The sequence below is a fragment of the Hyaena hyaena genome, unplaced genomic scaffold (assembly GCF_003009895.1).
Source record: "Hyaena hyaena isolate Hyena2069 unplaced genomic scaffold, ASM300989v1 scaffold_245, whole genome shotgun sequence".
Lineage (NCBI taxonomy): Eukaryota > Metazoa > Chordata > Mammalia > Carnivora > Hyaenidae > Hyaena > Hyaena hyaena.
The window spans coordinates 2,099,597-2,123,096 of NW_024080878.1; the positions used below are offsets into that span (position 1 = coordinate 2,099,597).

Sequence of the window (23,500 nt, forward strand, 5' to 3'; positions counted from 1 at the left end):
AGTTTGGTGAGTTCCTTATAGATTCTGGATATTAACCCTTTATCTGATATGTCATTTGCAACTATCTTTTCCCATTCCGTTGGTTGCCTATTAATTTTCTGGGTTGTTTCCTTGGCTGTGCAGAAGCTTTTAATCTTGATGAGGTCCCAACTGTTTATTTTTGCTCTCGATTCCCTTGCTTTTGGGGATGTGTCAAGTAAGAAGTTGGTGTGGTGGAGGTCAAGGAGGTTGTTTCCTGCTTTCTCCTCTAGGGTGCTTTTATACCATCTTTAAACTGAATTCATCACCAAGCACCCTACGTCAGCTTTGGACACCCTGCAGTGACTTTGGACACTACCTACAGTATCTTTCAGAAGTATCTTTTACAATTATATATTTTTTATTTTTAGATGTCTTTGTGTATTTCTCAACTCTCTCTCTCACTGGAAAATCATCCTGCCCATCTTTATTCTAAATAATTACTTATACTGCTGGCTTTTCACACTCACATGCAGAAATCTACATTTTTTCCCCTAGTGTCCCAGATTTCATCTTCTTAGCTAATAGCCTATAACTCCAGTGCTTTAAAATCTTCATGAACCCTAGAGTGCCTAGCTAGCTCAGTTGGTGAAGCATGCGACTCTTGATCTCAGGGTTGTCAACTCAAACCCCATGTTAGATGTAGAGATTACTTAAAAAGAACTAAATAAAATATTTGTGAACCCTAATTCCATCATCCAATAGGTTCACTACCTTTCTCATTCTCCTTTCATGTATACTCCACTACAAAGGAGAAAGAATATTCTCTTCCATCACTTCTACACTCGGTTCCCTGACCACACAGTATTTATATCTAGGTCAAATGGACAACTACTATCCCATTTGTTGTGTTCAGTACATTCTAAACAGCTTAAAGAATTAAAGCATTACATGGTACTTATACTTACTTCTCTGCCCACATATAGCATCCTATACTAAGGTTACTTCTCCTACGTTAAAACTGCAGATTATTGCACACACAACAATCCTCTTCTCTCCAATCTATACTTAACAATTACAGAAAACTGGATCCATATTGAAGGTAGTCAAATCACCAGTCCATATTTTAATAACTGAACTAATTTTTTTACCAATATGAAACATAGAAATTCTAACTAAATATCTCTTACTCTTTTACTCAAGCTACTTTTTTTTTTTTTTTATCACAGTATTTTATTCTTCTAAAAAGAGAGATAGCTCGGGGCACCTGGGTGGCTTGTCAGTTAAGTGTCCGACTTAGGCTGGGTCATGATCTCACAGTTTGTGGGTTCGAGCCTCGTGTCAGGCTCTGTGCTGACAGCTCAGAGCCTGGAGCCTGCTTCGGATTCAGTGTCTCTCTCTCTCTCTCTGCCTCTTCCCAGCTTATGCTCTGTCTCTCTATCTCACTCTCAAAACCAAATAAACATTTAAAAACAATTTTTTTTAAGTAGATAGCTCTACAAATGCCTCAGTGCAGGCATTCCCTAGTGAAGAATATGACATATATTCTGAATATAATACAAAAGGATTCACTTCTGAAACAGGGCATCTTTAAAAAGACATAGTGCCAAAACAATACTATTTTGCTGATGTCCAAACCCTAGCCAATAAAAACATTTGCTCCCATAATCAGAAATAGATTGTCGGCCATAGAATGCCTCTGCAAAACAATTCTTAAATTTTCTTTGAAATACTGTCACTAAAATTAACTGAAATTTTATTTATATAACTGTCTGTGGTTTCCATGTATGCCTAAAAAGCACAAGAAAAAGATAAAAATATCTCAGAATTGGAAAAGCAGTCATTATGTTTGGTTTAGCTTATTTTCATATTTTTATTTTTAAAATCCATTCAAATTAAAGTCCAGCATTTCTCAACAGAAGAAAAGAGGGGTAAAGGGGGGGTCAAAGTCTTTACATAAAAACAGAAAGAACAAATTCAGTATCCTCTAAATTAAATTTGGGTTTTGACTTATTAGTGAATGGATATCTAAAATCCTTTCCCACAGTAATAAAGTTTAGTCTTCAGGCTAAACACAATAATTTGTCATTTAGATTTATATACAACAAATATATGCTGTCTGGAGAAGAGAAGTGGCAACAGAAAATAATTTCAATATAATATTATGCTCTGAACCCAGATTTGTCCTCAGGCAAAATAAATATGTGAAGCTGGTTTCTATCTAACAACACAGCATTCTTTTAACATTGCTGAACTTCGATTCTTCAAAATTATAGAACGCTGTTTGCAGATCCTGCATTTACACTAAAATACAAATGCTACCCACAGTTTAAAGTGTCACTCTCAGAATATTCTCAGATTTTGGCTGAAACTGAGTCAGCATTTCATGTGGTAACAGACTTAAATCCTAGCTGTGCTACATTTTAGCTGTTAGAGCTAAGTGAAACTGTTTTAAATTCCTAATCCTCAGTTTACTTATCTGTAAATTAGATTTACTACCATCAATCATCCAGTGTATGTGAGTTAATCATAGTCTGTCAATCCTATACAACTGTTAGATACTAACATTAATGTTACATGCTAAAAGTTGTTCCACCTCCTCAGAAGAGCTAACATTTTTTTCCCTATAAATTATGGGGAAAGGGTCACTATCACCCTGGCATCAACTAACCACTTAGGATCTGAGCCAGATCACCTTCAATTGGAAAAAAATTTTATCAGGCCTATATGTGGTCTTGATGCTACAGGAGTTATATTAGATTACACAGTATTTGACAGTTATTCAAGTTGTTGCTATTTAAATGCAGAATAGTTGCATGGCTCTAATATATCATTCATAGCACAAAGCAATAAATAATAAAAGGACAATAATAATTTAAGTTAATGATTCTGTTTTTAAAATTAGCTTTACAGCACTCTCAACAATAGCCAAAACATGGAAAGAGCCCAAGTGTCCATCAACTGATGAATGGATCAAGAAGATGTGGTTTATCTATACAATGGAATACTACATGGCAATGAGAAAGGAGGAAATCTGGCCATGTATAGCAACATGGATAGAACTTGAGGGTGTGATGCTGAGCGAAATAAGTCAGGCAGAGAAGAACAGATTCCATATGTCTGCAAGTATAGGTGGATTAGGAGGAACTTAATGGAGGACCATGTGGGATGAGAAGGGGAAAAATAGTAGGGGAGAGGGAGGGAGGCAAACCATGAGAGACTCTTGAATGCTGAGAACAAACTGAGGGCTGATGGGGGTGGGGGAGAGAAGAAGGGGAGTGATGGGCATGGAGGAGGGCACTTGTGGGGATGAGCACTGGGTGTTGTATGGAAACCAGCCTGACAATGAACTATTTAAGAAAATAAAATAAATAAAATAAAATGAGCTTTAATAGAGGTTAGGTAAACAAATTTATTTTGTACCTGACAAAGCACAATTGACATTAGAGTATTGGAATTGCTTTCAATAATGAAAAAATTAAAAGGGGAAAAAAAAATCCAGTGTAATCCATTAGATAAAACAGTCTTTATATATTAGTCTACCACAAAAAATTCTTGAAATGCTTTGCTAAGAATCAGCCAAGACATCATCTAGGCAACTGTTAGGTAAGAAAAAGATCTATCTAAACTCTTAGCACCTCTACTTCACCAGTCATCAGCACATGACTCTACTTGCTATTAGAGATACATTGATAGCACTTGAACATGGGAGTATCTGTCACACAAAGGAAAAATATCATTTATTAGGTTAGTGAAATCAATATGTGTATCTCTCTCTCAATACTGGGAAAACATCAGGAACATCACAGTATCCATTCCCCTGGCTTTTGAAGCACAAAAATAATCCCTTCCCAGTCACAGCTAATACCTCCAATAATGTCTGTTGTTCTTGAAATTTATGACAGTGGCTTACTGTTCACACGGTCCAACTAATATAATTTATCCCACCACACTTTGATGTGAGGAATGGTAAGAACTCACAAGAGTTCTCAATGGTCCCTAGCACTAAAATTTTCCACTTTCAGTCATTACTAAAAGGGATGCTGAAGCAGGGCTTAAAAGTTTTAATAGTGCAAATACCTGGTTATCCACACCACAAGGCCAATTACAAGTATTTTTAGGCATGTGGGAAAGAAGAGAAAGAAATACAAGGCGCTCTCCAAAAGGTTACTTTTCCTTAGATCCTCACATTCTTCCCCTATTTTTCAATGCCAAACTTTCAGACTTGCTCTTTCTGTGTGTCTACAGAACCTACAGGGCTCTTTATACAGTTTTGTAACAATTGAAGTTAAGCATTCAGCAATGTATCTTTCATCCTCTGTAAACAGAAATCAAGAGCCATTAGCTAGAATGAGAAAATGCACAATTTTCAACATCACTTTTATTCCTGATGGGTATTTCTGACCCATGATAGTAAGAGAGTGAACAATTCTGCTGAGGGATTTGGGGAAGGAAAGGGAGATGCTCTAAGATGGCAAACAAACATTAACAATGACAGCAATAACAATCATCACCATCATTATCAATAAGTTACTTGATTTACTGAGTAAACTACTTCCACTTACTTTATGGAAGCCATTGTTCTCAGTATTTTCTATATTTTTCCCATTTTATCTTTACAACACCCTATGAGATTAGTATTGCATTATCCTCACTTTATAGATGAAGACGCTGCTGCTCAAAGAAATTAAGTAACTCTTCTAAAATCACACCACATATCTGAGACTTCAAGCTAGGCAGTCTCCTCCAGAGTCTGCACTCTTCGCTATCAAGTCATACCAAATGTTCTCTCAACAAGAACTACTTTAAAGAACACTTCTCGGGGCACCTGGGTGGCTCAGTCAGTTAAGCGTCCAACTTTGGCTCAGGTCATGATCTCACGGTTCATGAGTTTGGGCCCCATGTTGGGCTCTGTGTTGACAGCTCAGAGACTGGAGTCTGCTTCAGATTCTGTCTCCGTCTTTCTCTGTCCCTTCACCACTCGTGCTCTGTCTCTCTCAAAAATAAATTAAATACAGGGCGCCTGGGTGGCTTAGTCGGTTAAGCGTCGACTTTCGCTTAGGTCATGATCTCGCGGTTCGTGGGTTCGAGCCCCACGTCGGGCTCTGTGCCGACTGCCAGCTCAGAGCCTGGAGCCTGTTTCAGAGTCCGTATCTCCCTCTCTCTCTGACCCTCCCCTGCTCACGCTGTCTCTCTCTCTCTCTCCTAGAAATAAATAAAAATATTTTAAAAAATACATACATACATACACATATACATATATACATACATAAACATTTAAAAAACAGAACAGTTCTCATATGTGTGTATGTATGTATATGTATTCAATCACACAATATAGATACATACATACACACACCCACACTCCACTATGTTGGACAACAAAACTTTATAGCCATATTGCCAAATACTTTAGTTTCATCTTTCCAGTCCCTCATTTTACCACCATAGATCCATCATCAGATAGAATGTCCTGGCCTTCAAAATTATGCTCAATTATTAAATTCCTTTAAAATGAGTGACAAAAATAAAGCAGTTGAATTCCACTACTATGAAGCAATCTGCAGACTGTGTAGCTAAAAAGAACTCAGATTTGTGATTTCAAGACCAAACTAAATATGACTGGTGATCGTTAAACCTATCTTTAGGGGGGAGAAAAGTTTTGTTTCTGCTTAGTTTTTATCAGAACAATAACCTGCAATTTTTCAGACAAAAATGTAAGTATTTGTTTAGTGCCACACTATCACTGAAGTTACTCGGCTATAATTTTGACTAAAGAAGCAGAGGAATTTTTCAGCTTCCATGTACAGAAAGATAATCAATTTCATCTTTAATATTAGAAAGAAGCTTACATGGGAAAAGGACAGCAAAACAGGTACTTCAGAATCAATATATTCAAAAGTAACTGCACTTGAGTAATCTAGTGATTACTAATAATCACTAATAATCTAATGATTATTTCTAGTAATCTGTTACAGTTAAATCACCAAATTATTTAACAGAAACTATAATATAAATATAACCACAAATGTAACATAAAAAGAAAAGTATCATTATAAAAGTACAATAAAGCAACACCAACTTACCAATTCAATTCCCTGTGGAAAAGGAGTATCATCCCAGTCCTTCTGTGGAAATCTCTGGATTATTTTCCCCAGACCTGCTCCTGACCCTATTAACAAAATCAAAGTATATTAGCTATATAATACTCATTATATTAATCCTTATTTATAAATGAATATTTGTTGAATACATCAATATATTAAATGTTCTAAAGTTTTACAGGGTATGAAAGTATTTACCTTCTAAACATAATACTGAAATAACAAGCAATCTCTACCCTAGAGATTTTCAAAAGATTGACACATATGAAAAGCTCAGAAAAATAAGCAGAGACATTGAAATCTAGTAAAGCCTCTACTATACCATGGTAGAACTGCCCCTGTTCCCAGTAAGTAAAGCAATCTTCATAGTATCTATAGTTGAAACTTTAAAAATAAATAAATAAGTAAATTAAAAAAAAAAAAACTCTTCTAGGGAGACAAAGTAATCTTAAGTAGTAAATGAAATGGTACTGTTAGCACTAAGCTTCAGTTATGGAGTATATAAATATAAACACTATTACAGGTAAAATAAAGATTTTTTGAGTGGGCTGAGAACTTGCAAATGTCTAAGTAGGGTTTCTCAACATCAGCACTATTGGCATTTTGGGCCAGATAATCCTTTGTTTTATGTTGGGGCAGGGAAGGCCTGTCCTATGTATTATATGATATTTAGTTTACCAGCATCCTTAGTCTCAAACCACTATCACTACCATCACCCCCAAGTCCCTACAACCAAAAATATCTCCAGACATTGCCAAATGTCTTGGGAGGAGGGGGCAAAATTACCCCTGGTTGAAAACCACCTGCCTATAAGACACTGTTGTTATACAATCATCCTATGATTCTAAAGAATGGATCAACTTATAATTTAACACTGGAAATACAATCTGTGAGTAATTTAGGGATGGAAAGTACACGTTAGATCTAAACTGCTTTTTTGCTCTACTTCTTAAAGGGCTTCAGGTGCTTGCATATTTTACATGTTGTCCCAGTTCACTGTGAAGTAAAAGAAACATTCTGATTATTTGTACACCTAAGGGGGCCTTTACACCTGATTCAATTTGTTATTTTTTTTTAACAGTCATCTACTATCATCTCTTACCCTCTCTCTATGAACTCAAATTCCCCCTTGGCCCTCACCTAGAGATCAATCACTTCATGGCCAAAGTTTTAACTTTAAAAGATTTTTAAAAAGTTAAATTCATTTAACTGAACAGCTCAGTACTGTGTTCTAAAAATGAGGTCACATTTGAAAAACGTAAAATGAAAACATTCTCAACTAAATAAACTGCTGCAGTACAGTAACTCCTCATATATCCATCATTACAGGGGAATGAAGGATTTCATTAAAGGTAAACTAAATTAAAAATAGTTTATCACAGGCACTCATTTTTTCAAAGTCCACTTCAAACAAAACCACTTCTGACATGTCAAAAAGACCTAACTCAACAAATTGTTAGGTCCTGGAGATACACATATGAAAAAGACATGGCCTCTATCCTCAAGAAACTCACAATTATTAGGAGAAACAGATAAACTGATAATGAGTATATCCTGGTAAGCATGAGGAGAGAAGGGAACCTAACTCAGCATACCAGAAAACACTATGGAAAACTTTCTAAGAGAAGTGACAACAAGCTTTTTTCTTTCAGTACCATCTTTGTATCCTCAAGCACAGAGCATACTGAATGCCTGGCACTTATTCATACTGAGTTAAATGTTTATTTTAATAAATTTGTTAATAGTGACAGAATTATTTTCAGCTCACATCTCCCTGTCTTTTCAAAGAGAAATAAATGCACATTATCTATCTAATCATATTTAATAAGGTGTCCATACACTACTTATTCAGCTGAGAGTGATAGCTAATGTACATTAGGCTCAAGAAATATTTTATCATATTAATTTTTACTAATTATGAAAATAAAAATGGTAACTACAGAAAAAATTTAAATGCATAAAAATATAAAGAAGAAATTACCCATAATCCCACAGGTGGAGACAATTACTGTTAATATATTAGACTATTTTATCTCAGACTTTTTATGCACGTGTATTTTTCCTACAGAATTGAGATCTTACTAAAACGTAGCTTTATCTATTAATTTATTACTTGATATTTTACAATGAGCTTTTGATGTTAAACATATTTTCCACTTATTATTATAAACAATGCTATAAAAAGCAGTTTTCAATATAAATCTTTACCCTAGTCTCCCTTTTCCCCAGAAAAATTCTTAGATGTACAACTACCAGGTCAAAGAGAATGAAAAATTTTAAAACTAACACAAAGCCATAGGGCCCACCAGAAAGATATTCAACAGTCTTTTTATACTCAGGAAATTATTTTTTTTTTTAACTTAAGTTTATTTTATCTTAGAGAGACGTAAGTTTATTTTATTTTAGAAAGACCAAGAGAGCATAAGAAGGGAAGAGGGGCAGAGGCAGAGAGAGAATCTTAAGCAGGCTCCATGTTCAGTACAGAGCCCAACACAGGGCTCAATCCCACAACCCTGGGATCAAGTCAAGAGTCGGACACTCAATCAACTAAGCCACCCAGGCGCCCCCATTGTGTAAATTCTTTAAGAATAAAACTGGCATTTTTACTACATTCTTAATAACAATAGTTATTTTAAAATTTTGTTTTAATTACTGCCAATTAGTTCTTCTTTGAGGGCACCTGGATGGCTCAGTCGGTCAAGCATCCGACTTCGGGTTAGATCATGATCTCATGGCTTGTGAGTGCAAGCTCTGTGCTGACAGCTCAGAAGCTGGAGCCTGTTTCAGATTCTGTGTCTCCCTCTCTCTTCCCCTCCCCTGCTCATGCTTCAACTGTCTCTCAAAAATAAATAAATATTGAAAAAAATTTAATGAAAAAAATAAACAAATTAAAAGTTCTTCTTTGGCAGCAGCATAACTTTCAAAAGTTCTCCAAAAGCAATATATTTACTGATTTTAAAATGATATGCATGATATAACATGAAAGCTCAGTTTTGAAATACTGATATAACATTTCTAAATGTGCATAGAAATATGACTTGTGAGTGCAATGACTTTCAGTTATATGATAATGTTATTTGAAATGGAAATTACGTTAGAAAATGACAAATAAAAATGGAAAAATAGGGGCACCTGGTTAGCTCTGTCGGTTAAGCGTCTAACTTCAGCTCAGGTCATGATCTCACGGTTTGTGGGTGTGAGTTCCACACTGGGCTCTGTGCTGACAGCTCAGAGCCTGGAGCCCGCTTTGGATTCTCTCTCTCTCTCTCTCTCTCTCTCTCTCTCTCTCTCACTGTCCCTCCGCCCCCCAAAAATGAATAAACATTAAAAATTTTTTAAAGAAAATGGTAAAATAATATTTCACTATAAATAAAATGTGAAAAGAGCTACAATAATTTGGTTTCCAAATATCAAATATAAAAACTGCTGCAACAACCAACTTTTGAGTAACTTAATGAAAGTACTATACTAAAAGTAAACAAACATTTTCTGATTCTTGTTTCTTTATTTGTAAGCATTTAGTCTGAATATTTAAACTCCTTTTTCTAACTTATATATTTTACCTGACACTTATTCTTTCAGGCAATACAAGCTATATTTAATAAAGCTGAGAAGGTGGCATTTTACACTGGGGAATAAGCCATAGTGAGGGAAGAGTCTTCTAGAGTCAGATGTTCACTGTGGACTGATCCTTATGTCCAGAAATGAAGTATGCCATATCAATCTGAGTTGCTATGGAAGCAGCTTTTATTGGCACTGCATATTAGATGGGGCTGAGTTATTGCAAAGAGAGAGGAAGAAACTCCTGAAAAGAAAAGGGACTACTACTTAGAAAGGAAAAGTATTAGGTAGACAAAATTGTGACTTTCCACTGCACTGTCCACTGCTAAACTGGAAAAGGAGAGGGAAGTTATTAATCAGTGTCTTCATGTTTTTTTTCCCAGTCCCTACTCTCCTACTGTAAATTAAGAATTATGATGACTAGGGGCACCTGGGTGGCTCAGCTGGGTAAATGTCTGATTCTTGATTTCAGCTCAGGTCACGATCTCACAGTCATGAGATCGAGTCCCACAGAGAGCTCACACTGGGTGTAGAACCCGCTTAGGATTCTGTCTCTCTCTCTCTCTCTCTCTCTCTCCCCCTCCCTCCCTCCCTCTGCCCTTTCCCTGCTTGCATACATTCTTTCTTTCTCTCTCTCTCTTAAAAAAATAGAATTATGATGATTAAATGTAGTTAATATATTAAAAGGGGGATGCTCAGCAGGACACCAGCACATTTGGAAGTAGGTTTCTTTGAAAAAATAAGTATATACGCTACACAAACTGCCCAAAACAAATTTAGGAAGTGTGAGGAAATACTGGTGTGGTCAGGCATACTTTTCTCCTCCTTTATATTTGGTAACCCACTTTCCCCTGGGTCCTGGTACGGCTTTCGGGCTACCCAGCTCAGCCACAAGGATTTGCAAGTGACCCTGGGTGATCCAACCATCTATCACCCCCCTGACAAAGTGACTGTTCTATCTTTGGCCAGTGACTCCAGAAGAGCCCAACAGTATTCTCCAGGGTTGCTAACTAGTATACTATAGGTGTGGCAATGCCGGTAGTTATAAGGAAGACGTATATCTGCCGACTACTGATTGAGTAGAGATCAATTAAGTGGAATAATGTAATACTCTGCTCTATACAAAACAGGATGCTTGATATTCGTTGTTTGTAACAAATGACAAAAATTAGTTATTTGAGTGCCTTCTGTGTGTGCTTATAGATCTACAAAGTATATACTGCTTGGTTTAATACAGGCTTTGAACTTTGAGAGATGCTACCCTAATACATAATTCACTAAATCCTTTTCTATGATATGTTTATCTCAACAAGATCAGAGAATGTCTACACTGACTTTTGTTTTATGATGTCCATCTGCTCACATCCTCTTCTATAAAAAAAATGGAATCACTCACTGTTCAAGGAAGGGCAGCAGTCACATTCAAAAGCATACAATCCTGCCACTCCTCTCACCAGCCAGAAAATTACTAAATCCTTTATTTGGTTTTATTTACTTTTACTTGTCTATATCATCTCTGTAGAATGAAAACAATGATTTTTGGCTTGCTTTGTTTACCTGATCTATCCTATGCACTTAGGATAATTCCTGGTATTTATTAGATACTTAATAAAATACTTGTTGAAAAAATGAATAGGACTATTAGGTGAGCAAGGGCATCTATAAACTGGCAAGCAACTTATGACCAGAATGACCTGGCCATAAAAAGTATCCTAGACAAAAAGTATTCTTCTGCTAGGGAATTTTGAATAGAAAAAAAAAAGAGAGAGAGAGAGAGAGAGAGACCAAAGCAGTAAAAAAAAAAAAAAAATAGTACCAAGACTTGCTATGATGTAGAGAAAGGTCAGGCAACCACAGGGGGTCATGTGTAAAACTAAAGTTACAGAACAGCAGAAACTCTAGGCAGACTTGCCAGTAGAAATATATTAAGAGTATACACAAATGTAGAAAGAAGCAAATGCCACAGAGAAAAGCTGTACAGCCAAGTTCTACCTCTAGTAAACGGTGGCAGAGTGTAATGCCTGTCATCAAACTTCTAAGGTATTTTTACAATCTCCTTCCCTCTTAGGCTAGAATAGGTCTGCATTATTTGTCACAAAAGAATCCAAACTAGAATACCTTTTAACAAGCACCATGATAGATCAACTTCTTTCAAACTGGTAAAAGGTCTGGAAACAAATACATTAAAAGATTTAGTAAGAAAACTTAAAAAGAAAAGTAGCTGCACATATGAGAATACGGTGTCCCAAATATCAGAAGAGCTATTACATGAAAGACAGAATAGAATAGAGCCAAAGATATAATTCAAAGGCCTTATTTTTGAGTCAACATAAAGGAAGAACTTTCTAAGAATGACATCTATAAAAAAAAAACAAAAACAAAACCAGGGGCGCCTGGGTGGCTTAGTCGGTTAAGCGTCCGACTTTCGCTTAGGTCATGATCTCGCGGTTCGTGGGTTCGTGCCCCACGTCGGGCTCTGTGCTGACTGCCAGCTCAGAGCCTGGAGCCTGGTTCAGTCTATGACTCCCTCTCTCTCTGACCCTCCCCTGCTCACGCTGTCTCTCTCTCTGTCTCTCTCCTAGAAATAAATAAAACATTAAAAAAAAAAAAACAGAATAATTTGCACAGAAAGCACTGGTAATACCTGTGGACAAGCTACCAATTTTTCTGGTCTGGAAAACCACACAGAATGGTAAGAGAACAAATCCAGAAAAGTTGGCAAGTACACTATTACAGAAATTCATTGATTCAGCAATAACACTTGTGTTAATGTGCTAATCTTTGTTTTAGGTGCTAAGGAAAAAAGGATAAAACTTGCTGTGAGACTATTTAGGACTTGAGGTTTTTGAAATGCAAATAAAAAGGCAGATGTAGGCCCAGTATAACAACATTTGAGTAAAGATTAGGAAAGAAAATGGTATTGTTTAGAAATCAGGTCATGAGTCTAATGAAATCAGAGACAGACCAAAAAATTCCAAACTAAAAAACTCCAAGTTTTGGAACAGAGATATTGCTTATTTCTATTTTGATATAATAGCAGCGTCATTTAAACCCAAAGATGAGAAATACAAGCTTTCAAGAATCCAAATTAAAAATAAGTAAGGGAGTACCCAAAAGAACAATCATAAAAGTGGACATTCCTTCATGACTTAAAAAGCAATTCAAAATTGTCTAAAAGTACAGGATGAATATTTCTTCTCACGATGACTTTGGGTTTTTTTAGATGATTTATACACATAGCAAACTTTATAATCAGTTCACTTAATACTGCAAAGATATTCATGAAAATTTGTGGCAATTTAGGTATGGACTCTCTGGCTAACACACTGCAAAGTAAATTTATTATTATTTACATGCAAAGACAAAAGTTTCTTTAGCTCTATTAATAATACAGGGTATTTGTCTTTCTCTGTCTTTCCCTTTTTCACTTAGCATTATACTGGGGGGCAGGGGAAAATAGGGAAAGATTGGTAAAAGGATACAAACTTTACAGTACAAGTCGAATAAGATCCTTTCAACAACTATTTATGATAAAAATTCTTAATAAGGTATAGAGGAAATGTACCTCAACATAATAAAGGCCATATATGACAATCCCACAGCTAAAAGCATACTCAACAGTGAAAAGCTGAAAGCTTTTCCTCCAAGATTATAAACAAGACGAGGATGCCCGCCCTTGCCATTTTCACTCAACACAGTATTGGAAGTCCTAGCCAGAGAAATCAGGCAAGAAAAAAGAAAAAAAAGAAAAGGCATCAAAATTGGTAAAGAAGTAAAATGGTTACTATTTGTAAATGACATATTATATATAGAAAACATTAAAAACTCCAGCAAAAAATGTTAGAACTAATTAACAAACTCAGGGACACCTGGATGGCTCATTAGGTTATACTTCCAACTCTTGATTTTTGGCTCAGATCCTGATCTTATTGTCATTAAGATTGAGCCCCGCACCAGGGTCCCTGCTGGGCAATAAGCCTGCTTAAGATTCCCTCTCTTTCCCTCTGCCGCCCCCCCCCACTCCAGCACACATGCTCACTCTCTTTCTCTCAAAATAAATAAAGAACTAATTAAATCCAGTAAAAGTTACAGGATACAAAATCAATACATAAAAATCTACTGCATTTCAGACCCAGGTGGCTCAGTCAGCTAAGTGTGTGACTTTGGCTCAGGTCATGATATCACAGTTCACGAGTTCAAGCCCTGTGTCAGGCTCTGAGCTGTCAGCAGCTGGAGACTGCTTCAGATTCTGTCTCCCTCTCTGCTCCTCCCCTGTTCACACTCTTTCTCTCAAAAATAAATAAACATTTTTAAAAAGTTAATCAATTGCATTTCTATACACTAATTTAAAAACTACTGGAAAGAGAAATGAGGGAAATAATGTCATTTACAATTACATCAAAGAGAATAAAACATCTAAGAATAAATTTAATCAGGGGAATAAAAGACCTATACACTGAAAAGTACACGACACTGATAAAAGAAATTAAAGAAGACACAAATAAATAGAATATATAGTTCATATTAACTGGAAGAATTAATATTGTTGTAATGTCCAAACTACCCAAAGTAATCCACAGATTCAATGCAATACCTATCAAAATTCCAATGGCACTTTCCACAGAAATAGAACGAATGATCCTAAAATTTGTATGAAACCACAAAAGATCTCAAATAGGCAAAGTTATCATTAGAAAGAACAAAGCTAGAGGCATCACACTCCCTGATTTCAAACTATATTACAAAGCTATAGTAATCAAAACAGAATGGTACTGGCATAAAAACAGACATATAGATCAATGAAACAGAATAGAATGAAGAACCCAAAAATAAACCTTTGCATACCTGGTCAATTAATTGACAACAAAGGAGCCAAGAATATACCATGGGAAAAGGACACTCTCTTCAGTAAATGGTGCAGGGAAAATTGGACAGCTACATACAAAAACAATGAAACTCAGCCATCATCTTACACTATATATAAAAATCCACTCAAAATGGATTAAAGCTTTAAACATAAGACGTAAAACCATAAAACTCCTAGAAGAAAATGCAAACAGTAAGCTCCTTGACATCAGTCTTGATGATGACTTGTTTTAAATTTGACACCAAAAGCAAAGGCAACAAAAATAAACAACTGGGACTATGTCAAACTAAAAAGCATCTGTACAGCAAAGGAAATGATCAAGAAAATGAAAAAGGCAATCTACCAAATGGGAGAAAATATTTCAAATCTTATGTTTGACAAGGGGTTAATATATATAAAAACTCATGCAACTCAATTAAATAAAACAATCTGATTTAAAAATGGGCAGAAGATCAGGGGTGCCTGGGTGGCTTAGTCGGTTAAGCGTCCGACTTTCACTTAGGTCATGATCTCACGGTTCGTGGGTTCGAGCCCTGCGTCGGGCTCTGTGCTGACTGCCAGCTCAGAGCCTGGAGCCTGTTTCAGTCTGTGACTCCCTCTCTCTCTGACCCTCCCCTGCTCACACTGTCTCTCTCTCTCTCCTAGAAATAAATAAAAATATATATATAAAAAAAAATGGGCAGAGGATCAGAACAGATATTCTTGCGAACACATACAGATGGCCAATAGGTACATAAAAAGGTGCTCAACATCCCTAATCATCAGGAAAATACAAATCAAAACTACAACAAGACATCCCCCCAAACCTGTCAGAATGACTATCCTCAAAAAGACAAAATTAACAAGAAATGGCAAGGATACGGAGATAAGAGAAATGTTGTGCACTATTGGTGGAAATGTAAACTGGTGCAGCCACTATGGACAACAATATGGAGTTTCCTCAAAAAATTAAAAATAGAACTACCCTGTGACCCAACAATTTCACTTCAGGGTATTTATCTGAAAAAAATAAAAACACTAACTCAAAAAATATATGCACACCCAAGTTCACTGCAACATTATTTGCAATGACCAAGATATGGAAACAACCTGAGTGTCCACTGGCAGATAAACTGATAGTGAAAATGTAGTGTGTGTGTGTGAGTGATGGAATATTACTCAGCCATAAAAAGAAAGAAATCTTGCCATTTGCAATAAGATAGATAGACCTTGAGGGTAGTATGATAAGTAAAATAAGTCAGAGAAACACAAATATCATATGACCTTAATTATATGTGGAATTTAAAAAAATAAACCAAGCTCACAGATACAGAGAATGGATTATTTGCCAGAGGCTGGGGGGGTGGAAGGGAAGAATGGGTAAAGGGGGTCAAAAGATACAAACCACCAGTTATAAAATAAATAAGTCATGAAGATGTAATGTACAGCATGGTGACTATAGTTAAAAATACTGTATTAAGTATCTGAAACTTGCTAAGACAGTAAATCTTAAAAGTTCTTACAAGAAATAGACTTATTGTGGTGATCATGTCACAATGAATATAAATATTGGGGCACCTGGGTGGCTTGGTCGATTAAGCATCTGACTCTTGGTTTTGGCTCAGGTCATAATCTCAAAGTTTCATGAGTATGAGTTTCATGAGCCCTGTGTCAGGCTCTGCACTGTCATTGTACACTGGGTTTCTCTGTCTCTCTCTCTCTGCCCCTCCCCAACCTGCACTTCTCTGTCTCTCTCAAAATAAATAAACTTAAAGATTCTCTTCCCAAAAAAATGAATACAAATATTGAATCATTATATTGTACATCTAAAACTAATATACTATCAACTATTCCTCAATTAACTAATTAAAACAGACAGCATAAAAATAGTACAACTGAACTGGTATGAAAACATATAAAGACCAACAAAACAGAATAGAGAGCCCTCATGTACAAAATCAAATGATCTTCAACAAAGGTGCCAAGGAGGAAAGAATAGGCTCTTTAGCAAATACTACTGGGAAAATTGAAATACCCACGTATGATAGAATGAAGATGGACCCTTATTTTATGCCATATACAAAACTTAACTCAAAATTGATTGAAGACCTACTTTAAGACCTGAAACTATAAAATTCCTAAGAAGAAAGCACAGGGAAAAAGCTTCATGGCATTGAATTTGGTAACAGTATCTCAGATATGACATCAAAAGCACAAGCAACAAAAGCAAACAGACATCAAAGCTAAAAACTCCTGTGCAACACGGGAAACAATTAACACAAGGAAATGCATCCTGTCGAGTGGGAGAAAATATTTGCACATGGTAAGGGGTTAATATTTGAAATAGATAAAGAAGGGGCGCCTGGGTGGCTCACTCAGGTGAGCATCCAACTTCAGCTCAGGTCACGATCTTATGGTTTGTGGGTTCGAGCCCCGCGTGGGGCTCTGCTGACAGCTGGCTCAGAGCCTGAAGCCTGTTTGAGATTCTGTATTTCCCTCTCTCTCTGACCCTCCCATGCTCACGCTGTCTCTCTCAGAAATAAATAAAACATTAAAAAAATTTTTTTAATGAAATAAAGAATTCTTATAGCTTAACAACAATAACAAAAAACAAATAATCCAATAAAAAAAAGACACTTCTGCAAAGAAGAGATAACAAATGGCCAACACCATATAAGAAGATGTTCAGCATCACTAATCACTGAAAAAATGCAAAACCAAACCACAATGAGGTATCACTTCACACAAATTAGAATGGTTGCTATCAAGATTCCAGAACATAAAAAACATTAGAGAGGATGCAGAGAAACTGGAACCCTTGGGAACTGTTGGCTATAATGTAAAATTGTATAGCCCTTATGGAAAACAGTATGGAAGTTCCTTAAAAACAAACAAATAAACAAAACAGAATTACCACATGATCCAGCAACCCTACATCTGGGTATATATTCAAAACAACTGAATACAGGATCTCAAAGAGATATTTGCACATCCATGTTCCCTGCAGCATTATTCACAATTGTCAGAGGTGGAAGTAACCAAAATGTCCATTAACAGATGAATGGATACACAAAATGTGATATATATACAATATGGAATATTATTCAGCCTTAAAAAAGGAAATCTTGTCATATGCTATATGGATGAACTTTGAGGACTTTGAGCTAAGTAATGTAAGTCAATTACAAAAAGACAAATACTGCATGATTCCATTTAAATGCCATATGTACAGTAGTCAAGCTCTTAGAAACAGAAAGTAAACGGTAATGGCCAGGGGCTGGGGGCAAAGGTGATAAGGGGAGTTGTTCAGTTGGTAAAGAGATTCAGTTTGGCAAGATGAAAAAGTTCTAGCGATATGTTGCAAAATAATGTGCTATAGTAAACATATAGTAGTTAGCACTACCGCACCATACACTTAAAAATACTTTGGATGGGAGGTACAAAGAAATGGAAAAGCATTCCATGCTCATGGATCAGAAGAATATTGTTAAAATGTCAAAACTACCCAAAGCAATCTACACATTCAATGCAATCCAAATCAAAATTACACCATCATACTTCTCTAAACTAGAACAAACAATCCTAAAATTTGTATGGAACCACAAAAGACCCGAATTGCCAAAGTAATATTGAAGAAGAAAACCAAAGCGGGATGCTTCACCATCCCAGACTTTAGCCTCTACTACAAAGCTGTAATCACCAAGACAGTGTGGTATTGGCAGAAAAACAGACACATAGACCAATGGAATAGAATAGAGAAACCATAACTGGACCCACAAACATATGGCTAATTAATCTTTGAAAAAGCAGGAAAGAGTATCCAATGGAAAAAAGACAGCCTCTTTAACAGATGGTGCTGGGAGAACTGGATAGCAACATGCAGAAGAATGAAACTAGACCACTTTCTCACACCATACACAAAAATAAACTCAAAATGGATGAAGGACCTGAATATGAGACAGGAAACCATCAAAACCTTAGAGGAAAAAGCAGGGAACAACCTCCTTGACCTCAGCCGCAGCAATTTATTACTCAACACATCTCCACAGGCAAGGGAATCAAAAGCAAAAATGGACTATTGGGACCTCATCAAGATTAAAAGCTTCTGCATGGCAAAGGAAACAATCCATAAATCTAATAGGCAACCAACAGAATGGGAAAAGATAGTTGCAAATGACATATCAGATAAAGGGCTAGTATCCAAAATCTACTATGAACTCACGAAACTCCACACCCAAAAAGCAAATAATCCAGTGAAGAAATGGGCAGAAGATGTGAACAGACACTTCTCCAAAGAGGACATCCAGATGGCCAACAGACACATGAAACGATGCTCAGCATCCCTCCTCATCAGGGAAATACAAATCAAAACCATACTGAGATACCACCTCACATCGGTCAGAGTGGCTAAAATGAGCAAATCAGAGGACTCTAGATGCTGGCGAGGATGTGGAGAAACAGGCACCCTCCTACACTGTTGGTGGGAGTGTAAAACTGGTGCAGCCCCTCTGGAAAACAGTGTGGAGGTTCCTCAAAAAATTAACAATAGAACTCCCCCATGACCCAGCAATAGCACTGCTAGGAATTTACTCACGGGATACAGGAGTGCTGATGCACAGGGGCACATGTACCCCAATATTCACAGCAGCACTCTCAACAACAGCCAAATCATGGAAAGAGCCTAAATGTCCATCAATTGACAAACAAATCAAGAAGATGTGGTTCATCTATAAAATGGAATACTACATGGCAATGAGAAGGAATGAAATCTGGCCATGTGTAGCAACATGGATGGAACATGAGGGAATTATGCTAAGTGAAATAAGTCAGGCAGAGAAGGACAGATACCGTATGTTTTCACTCATATGTGGAACAGGAGAAACTTAACAGAGGATCATGGGGGAGGAGAACGGGAAAAATAGTTAGGGAGAGGGAAGCAAACCATGAGAGACTCTTGAATATTGAGAACAAACTGAGGGTTGATGGGTGTGGAGGAGAGGGGAAGGGGGTGATGGGCATGAAGGAGGGCACTTGTGAGGATGAGCACTGGTTGTTATATGGAAACTGACTTGACAATAAACTATAAAAAAATACTTTGGAAGGTAAATTTTATGTTATGTGTTTTTAATCACAATTTAAAAAGAAAGATAACACAACCAAATACTCATGGACAACATTTCTAACAAAACTAGGTGAAAAGGTGTCTCCAAAAATAACTGCAATTGGAGAAAAACTACTAACATCCACAAAGTCTCCAAAATATCAGCATCTGTGCAGGAGTAAGAAGGAAGTAACAACACTGGTTTAAGAACAGCAGACATGAAAACAAGAGAAACCCACAATAGCTAACAAGTATTCACTGGAAAGCTGAATGGCCAATTTGAAAAGAGCAGCTGAAGATGGAAGAGCAAGGACAATACTTCTGCCACAAGGACTAAAATTGTTGGAGTAATCTAGGCTCCCACACTGGAGAAATTGCAAGGAGTGGAATCAAGCTGAGCAGAAGAGGACTTACACTTCTTGATTCAAAGACACAAAAAAGCTACAGAAATCAAGAAAATCTGGTACTACCATTAAAATCAATAAATAAATCATATTAACAGACAATAAAAGGAAAGCCTTATAACTGTCTCAATAAATGCAGAAAAGCATTGGGTGAAGATGTAATATGCAGTCATGATTTAAAAAAAAAAACTCACTGAAGCACAAATACAACTTCCTCTATGATAAATAATATTTATAAAAAGCCGTGGCTGGGGCGCCTGGGTGGCTTAGTCGGTTAAGCATCCGACTTTCACTTAGGTCATGATCGCGCCGGTTCGTGGGTTCGAGGCCCGTGTCGGGCTCTGCGCTGACTGCCAGCTCAGAGCCTGAAGCCTGTTTCAGTCTGTGACTCCCTCTCTCTCTGACCCTCCCCTGCTCACGCTGTCTCTCTCTCTCTCTCTCTCCTAGAAATAAATTAAAAAAAAAAAAAAAAGTCGTGGCTAACATCATACTCAATGGTTAAAGACTGAATGTTTATATACTAAGATTCAAAAAAGTATGTCCTGGGGTGCCTGGGTGGCTTAGTCGGTTAAGCGTCCGACTTTCGCTTAGATCATGATCTCGCGGTTCCTGAGTTCGAGCCCCGCGTCGGGTTCTGTGCTGACTGCCAGCTCAGAGCCTGGAGCCTGTTTCAGAGTCTGTGACTCCCTCTCTCTCTGACCCTCCCCTGCTCATGCTGTCTCTCTCTCTCTCTCTCTCTCTCCTAGAAATAAATTAAAAAAAAAAAAAAAAAGGATGTCCATTACCATGACTACTATTCAACATTGTACTGAAGTCCTAACTAGTGCAATAAAAGTATCTTTATTTATAAACTCATAAAAATTCTTTAGAAAATTTTTATAAAGGCACTAGAAAAAATGAGTTTAACAAGATGTCAAAAAGTAGTAGTATAAAAATATTGATTGGGGGCCCCTGGGTGGCTCAGTCGGTTAAGCATCCGACATCAGCTCAGGTCATGATCTCACAGTTCATGGGTTCGAGGCCCGCGTCAGGCTCTGTGCTGACAGCTAGCTCAGAGACCGGAGCCTGTTCCAGATTCTGTGTCTCCCTGTCTCTCTGACCCTCCCCTTCTCACCCTGTCTCTCACTCTCTCTCTCTCTCATTCTCTCAGAAATAAATAAAATAATAAAAAATATTGATTGCATTTCTATATAGTAGGAATACAAATTAAAAATACCACATGCCATAGCATCAAAAATCATGAATAACAGGTCACTAACAGGTAAATGAATAATAAATTGCAATATATCCACACAATGGAATATTATTCACCACTAAATGAAAAAAATTGTTGATATATGCTAAAACATGAATAAATCTCTATTATTTTGAGAAAAAGAAGCAAACACAGGAGCACCTGGGTGACTCAGTCAGTTAAGCATCTGACTCTTCCTTTCAACTCAGGTCATGAACTCATTGTTCATGAGTTGGTGCCCCACATTGGGACTAAGCCCCACTGCTTAGGATTCTCTGCCCCTGTCACTTTCTGCCCCTCCCTACTTGCTCTCTCTCTCTCAAAATAAATAAATAAACATGGAAAAAGAAATTAAAAATTAAGAAGCAAACACAAAATACTATATACCACAGAATTCCATTCCTATGAAATTGCAGAAGAGACTAATCTATAGTGATAGAAAGGAAATCAGTACTTGCCCAGGGCTAGGAACGGGTATCTAGGGTTGATCTGAATGAAAAGGGTGTTAGAGACCTTTTTAGAGTGAAGACAATTTTCTTTATTTTTATTGCAATGGTGTTTATATACTTCTGTTATCAGAGTTAAGACAATCTGAGAGAACTATATCTTCTTTAAATTTTGCCTAGAAGGAGGTGTTAAGATGGCAGAGAAGCAGGGGGACCAGGATTTCCCTCATCCCTCAAGCATAGCTGTACTGAGGTCTGAACACCAGGAAATTAAAGAAGAAATTAAAAAACATATGGAAGCAAATCAAAATGAAAACATGACAGTCCAGATACCCTGGGATACAGCAAAGGCAGTCCTAAGAAGAAAATAACATTGCAATTCAGGCCCATCTGAAGAAGCAAGAAAGGTCCCAAATATACAACCTAACCTCACACCTAAAGGAACTAGAAAGACAGTGGCAAAGAAAGCCCAAAGCCAGTAGAAGAGGGGAAAAAAAGATTAGAGCAGAATTAAACTATACAGAATCCCAACCCCTCACCCTCCCCCCCCAAAAAAAACCAGTTGAACAGATCAATGAATCTAAGACCGGGTATTTTGAAAGAATAAACAAACTGATAAGCCCCTAGCCAGGCTTCTCAAAAAGAAAAGAGAGAGGACCCAACTGATAAAATCATGAATGAAAAAGACATCACAACCAATACCATGGAAATACAAACAATTATTAGAGAATACCATGAAAAATTATATGCCAACAAACTGGACAACCTAGAAGAAATGGACGAAGTGCTAGACACCCACACACTACCAAAATTCAAAAGGGAAGAAACAGAAAATTTGAACAGACCCACAGCCAGAGAAGAAATTGAATCAGTTATCAAAAATCTTCCAACAAATAAGTGTCCTGGGCTAGATGGTTTCCCAGGGGAATTCCTCCAGACATTACAAAGTTAATACATATTCTTCTGAAGATGTTCCAAAAAACAGAAACAGAAGGAAAGCTTCCAGGCTCATTTTATGAAGCCAGCAATACCTTGATTCCCAAACCAGACAAAAACCCCACTTTTAAAGGAAAATTACAGGCCAATATCTCTAAAGAACATGGATGCAAAAATTCTCAACAAGATACTAGCAAACCAACATGACATTAAAAGAATTATTCACTATGATCAAGTGGGATTCATTCCTGGGCTGCAGCACTCATTCAATATTCATAAATCAATCAACGTGATAATCACATTAATAGAAGAAAGGATAAGAACCATATGATCCTGTCAATAGATGCAGAAAGCATTTGACAAAATACAGCATATTTCATAATAAAAACCCTCAAGAAAGTCTGCATAGAAGGGGCATACCTTAACATCATAAAAGTCATATGAGAAAGGACCACAGTTAATAACATCCTCAAGGAATAAATTGAGACCTTTCCACCTGAGATCAGGAACATGACAGGGATGTCCACTCTCACCACTGTTGTTTGGCATAGTGCTGAAAGTTCTAGCCTCAGCAATCAGACAACAAAATGAAATAAAAAGCATCCAAACTGGCAAAGAAAGAAGTCAAACTCTCACTCTTCACAGATAGCATAATACTCTTCATAGAAAACCCAAAAGACGTTTAACATAGTGCTGGAAGTCCTAGCATCAGCCATCAGACAACACAAGGAAATCAAAGGCATCAGAATTGGCAAAGAGGAAGTCAAACTTTCACTCTTCACAGATGACATGATACTCTACATCGAAAACCCGACAGACTCCACCAGAAGCCTACTAGAACTGATCCAAGAATTCAGCCAAGTTGCAGGGTACAAAATCAACGTACAGAAATCGGTTGCATTTTTATACA

At 36.9% G+C, this 23,500-nt stretch overlaps 1 protein-coding gene across 2 annotated transcripts in view; it reads right to left on the reverse strand.

The window, feature by feature from the left end:
• Positions 1 to 23,500, reverse strand: part of SBF2 (SET binding factor 2) — a 521,490-nt gene that overhangs the window by 414,087 nt on the left and 83,903 nt on the right. For both annotated transcript variants that reach the window (XM_039244607.1, XM_039244608.1), the window contains exon 2: positions 6,045 to 6,130. In XM_039244607.1, coding sequence (XP_039100538.1) covers positions 6,045 to 6,130 — 86 coding nt within the window. The remainder of the gene's footprint in view (positions 1 to 6,044; positions 6,131 to 23,500) is intronic.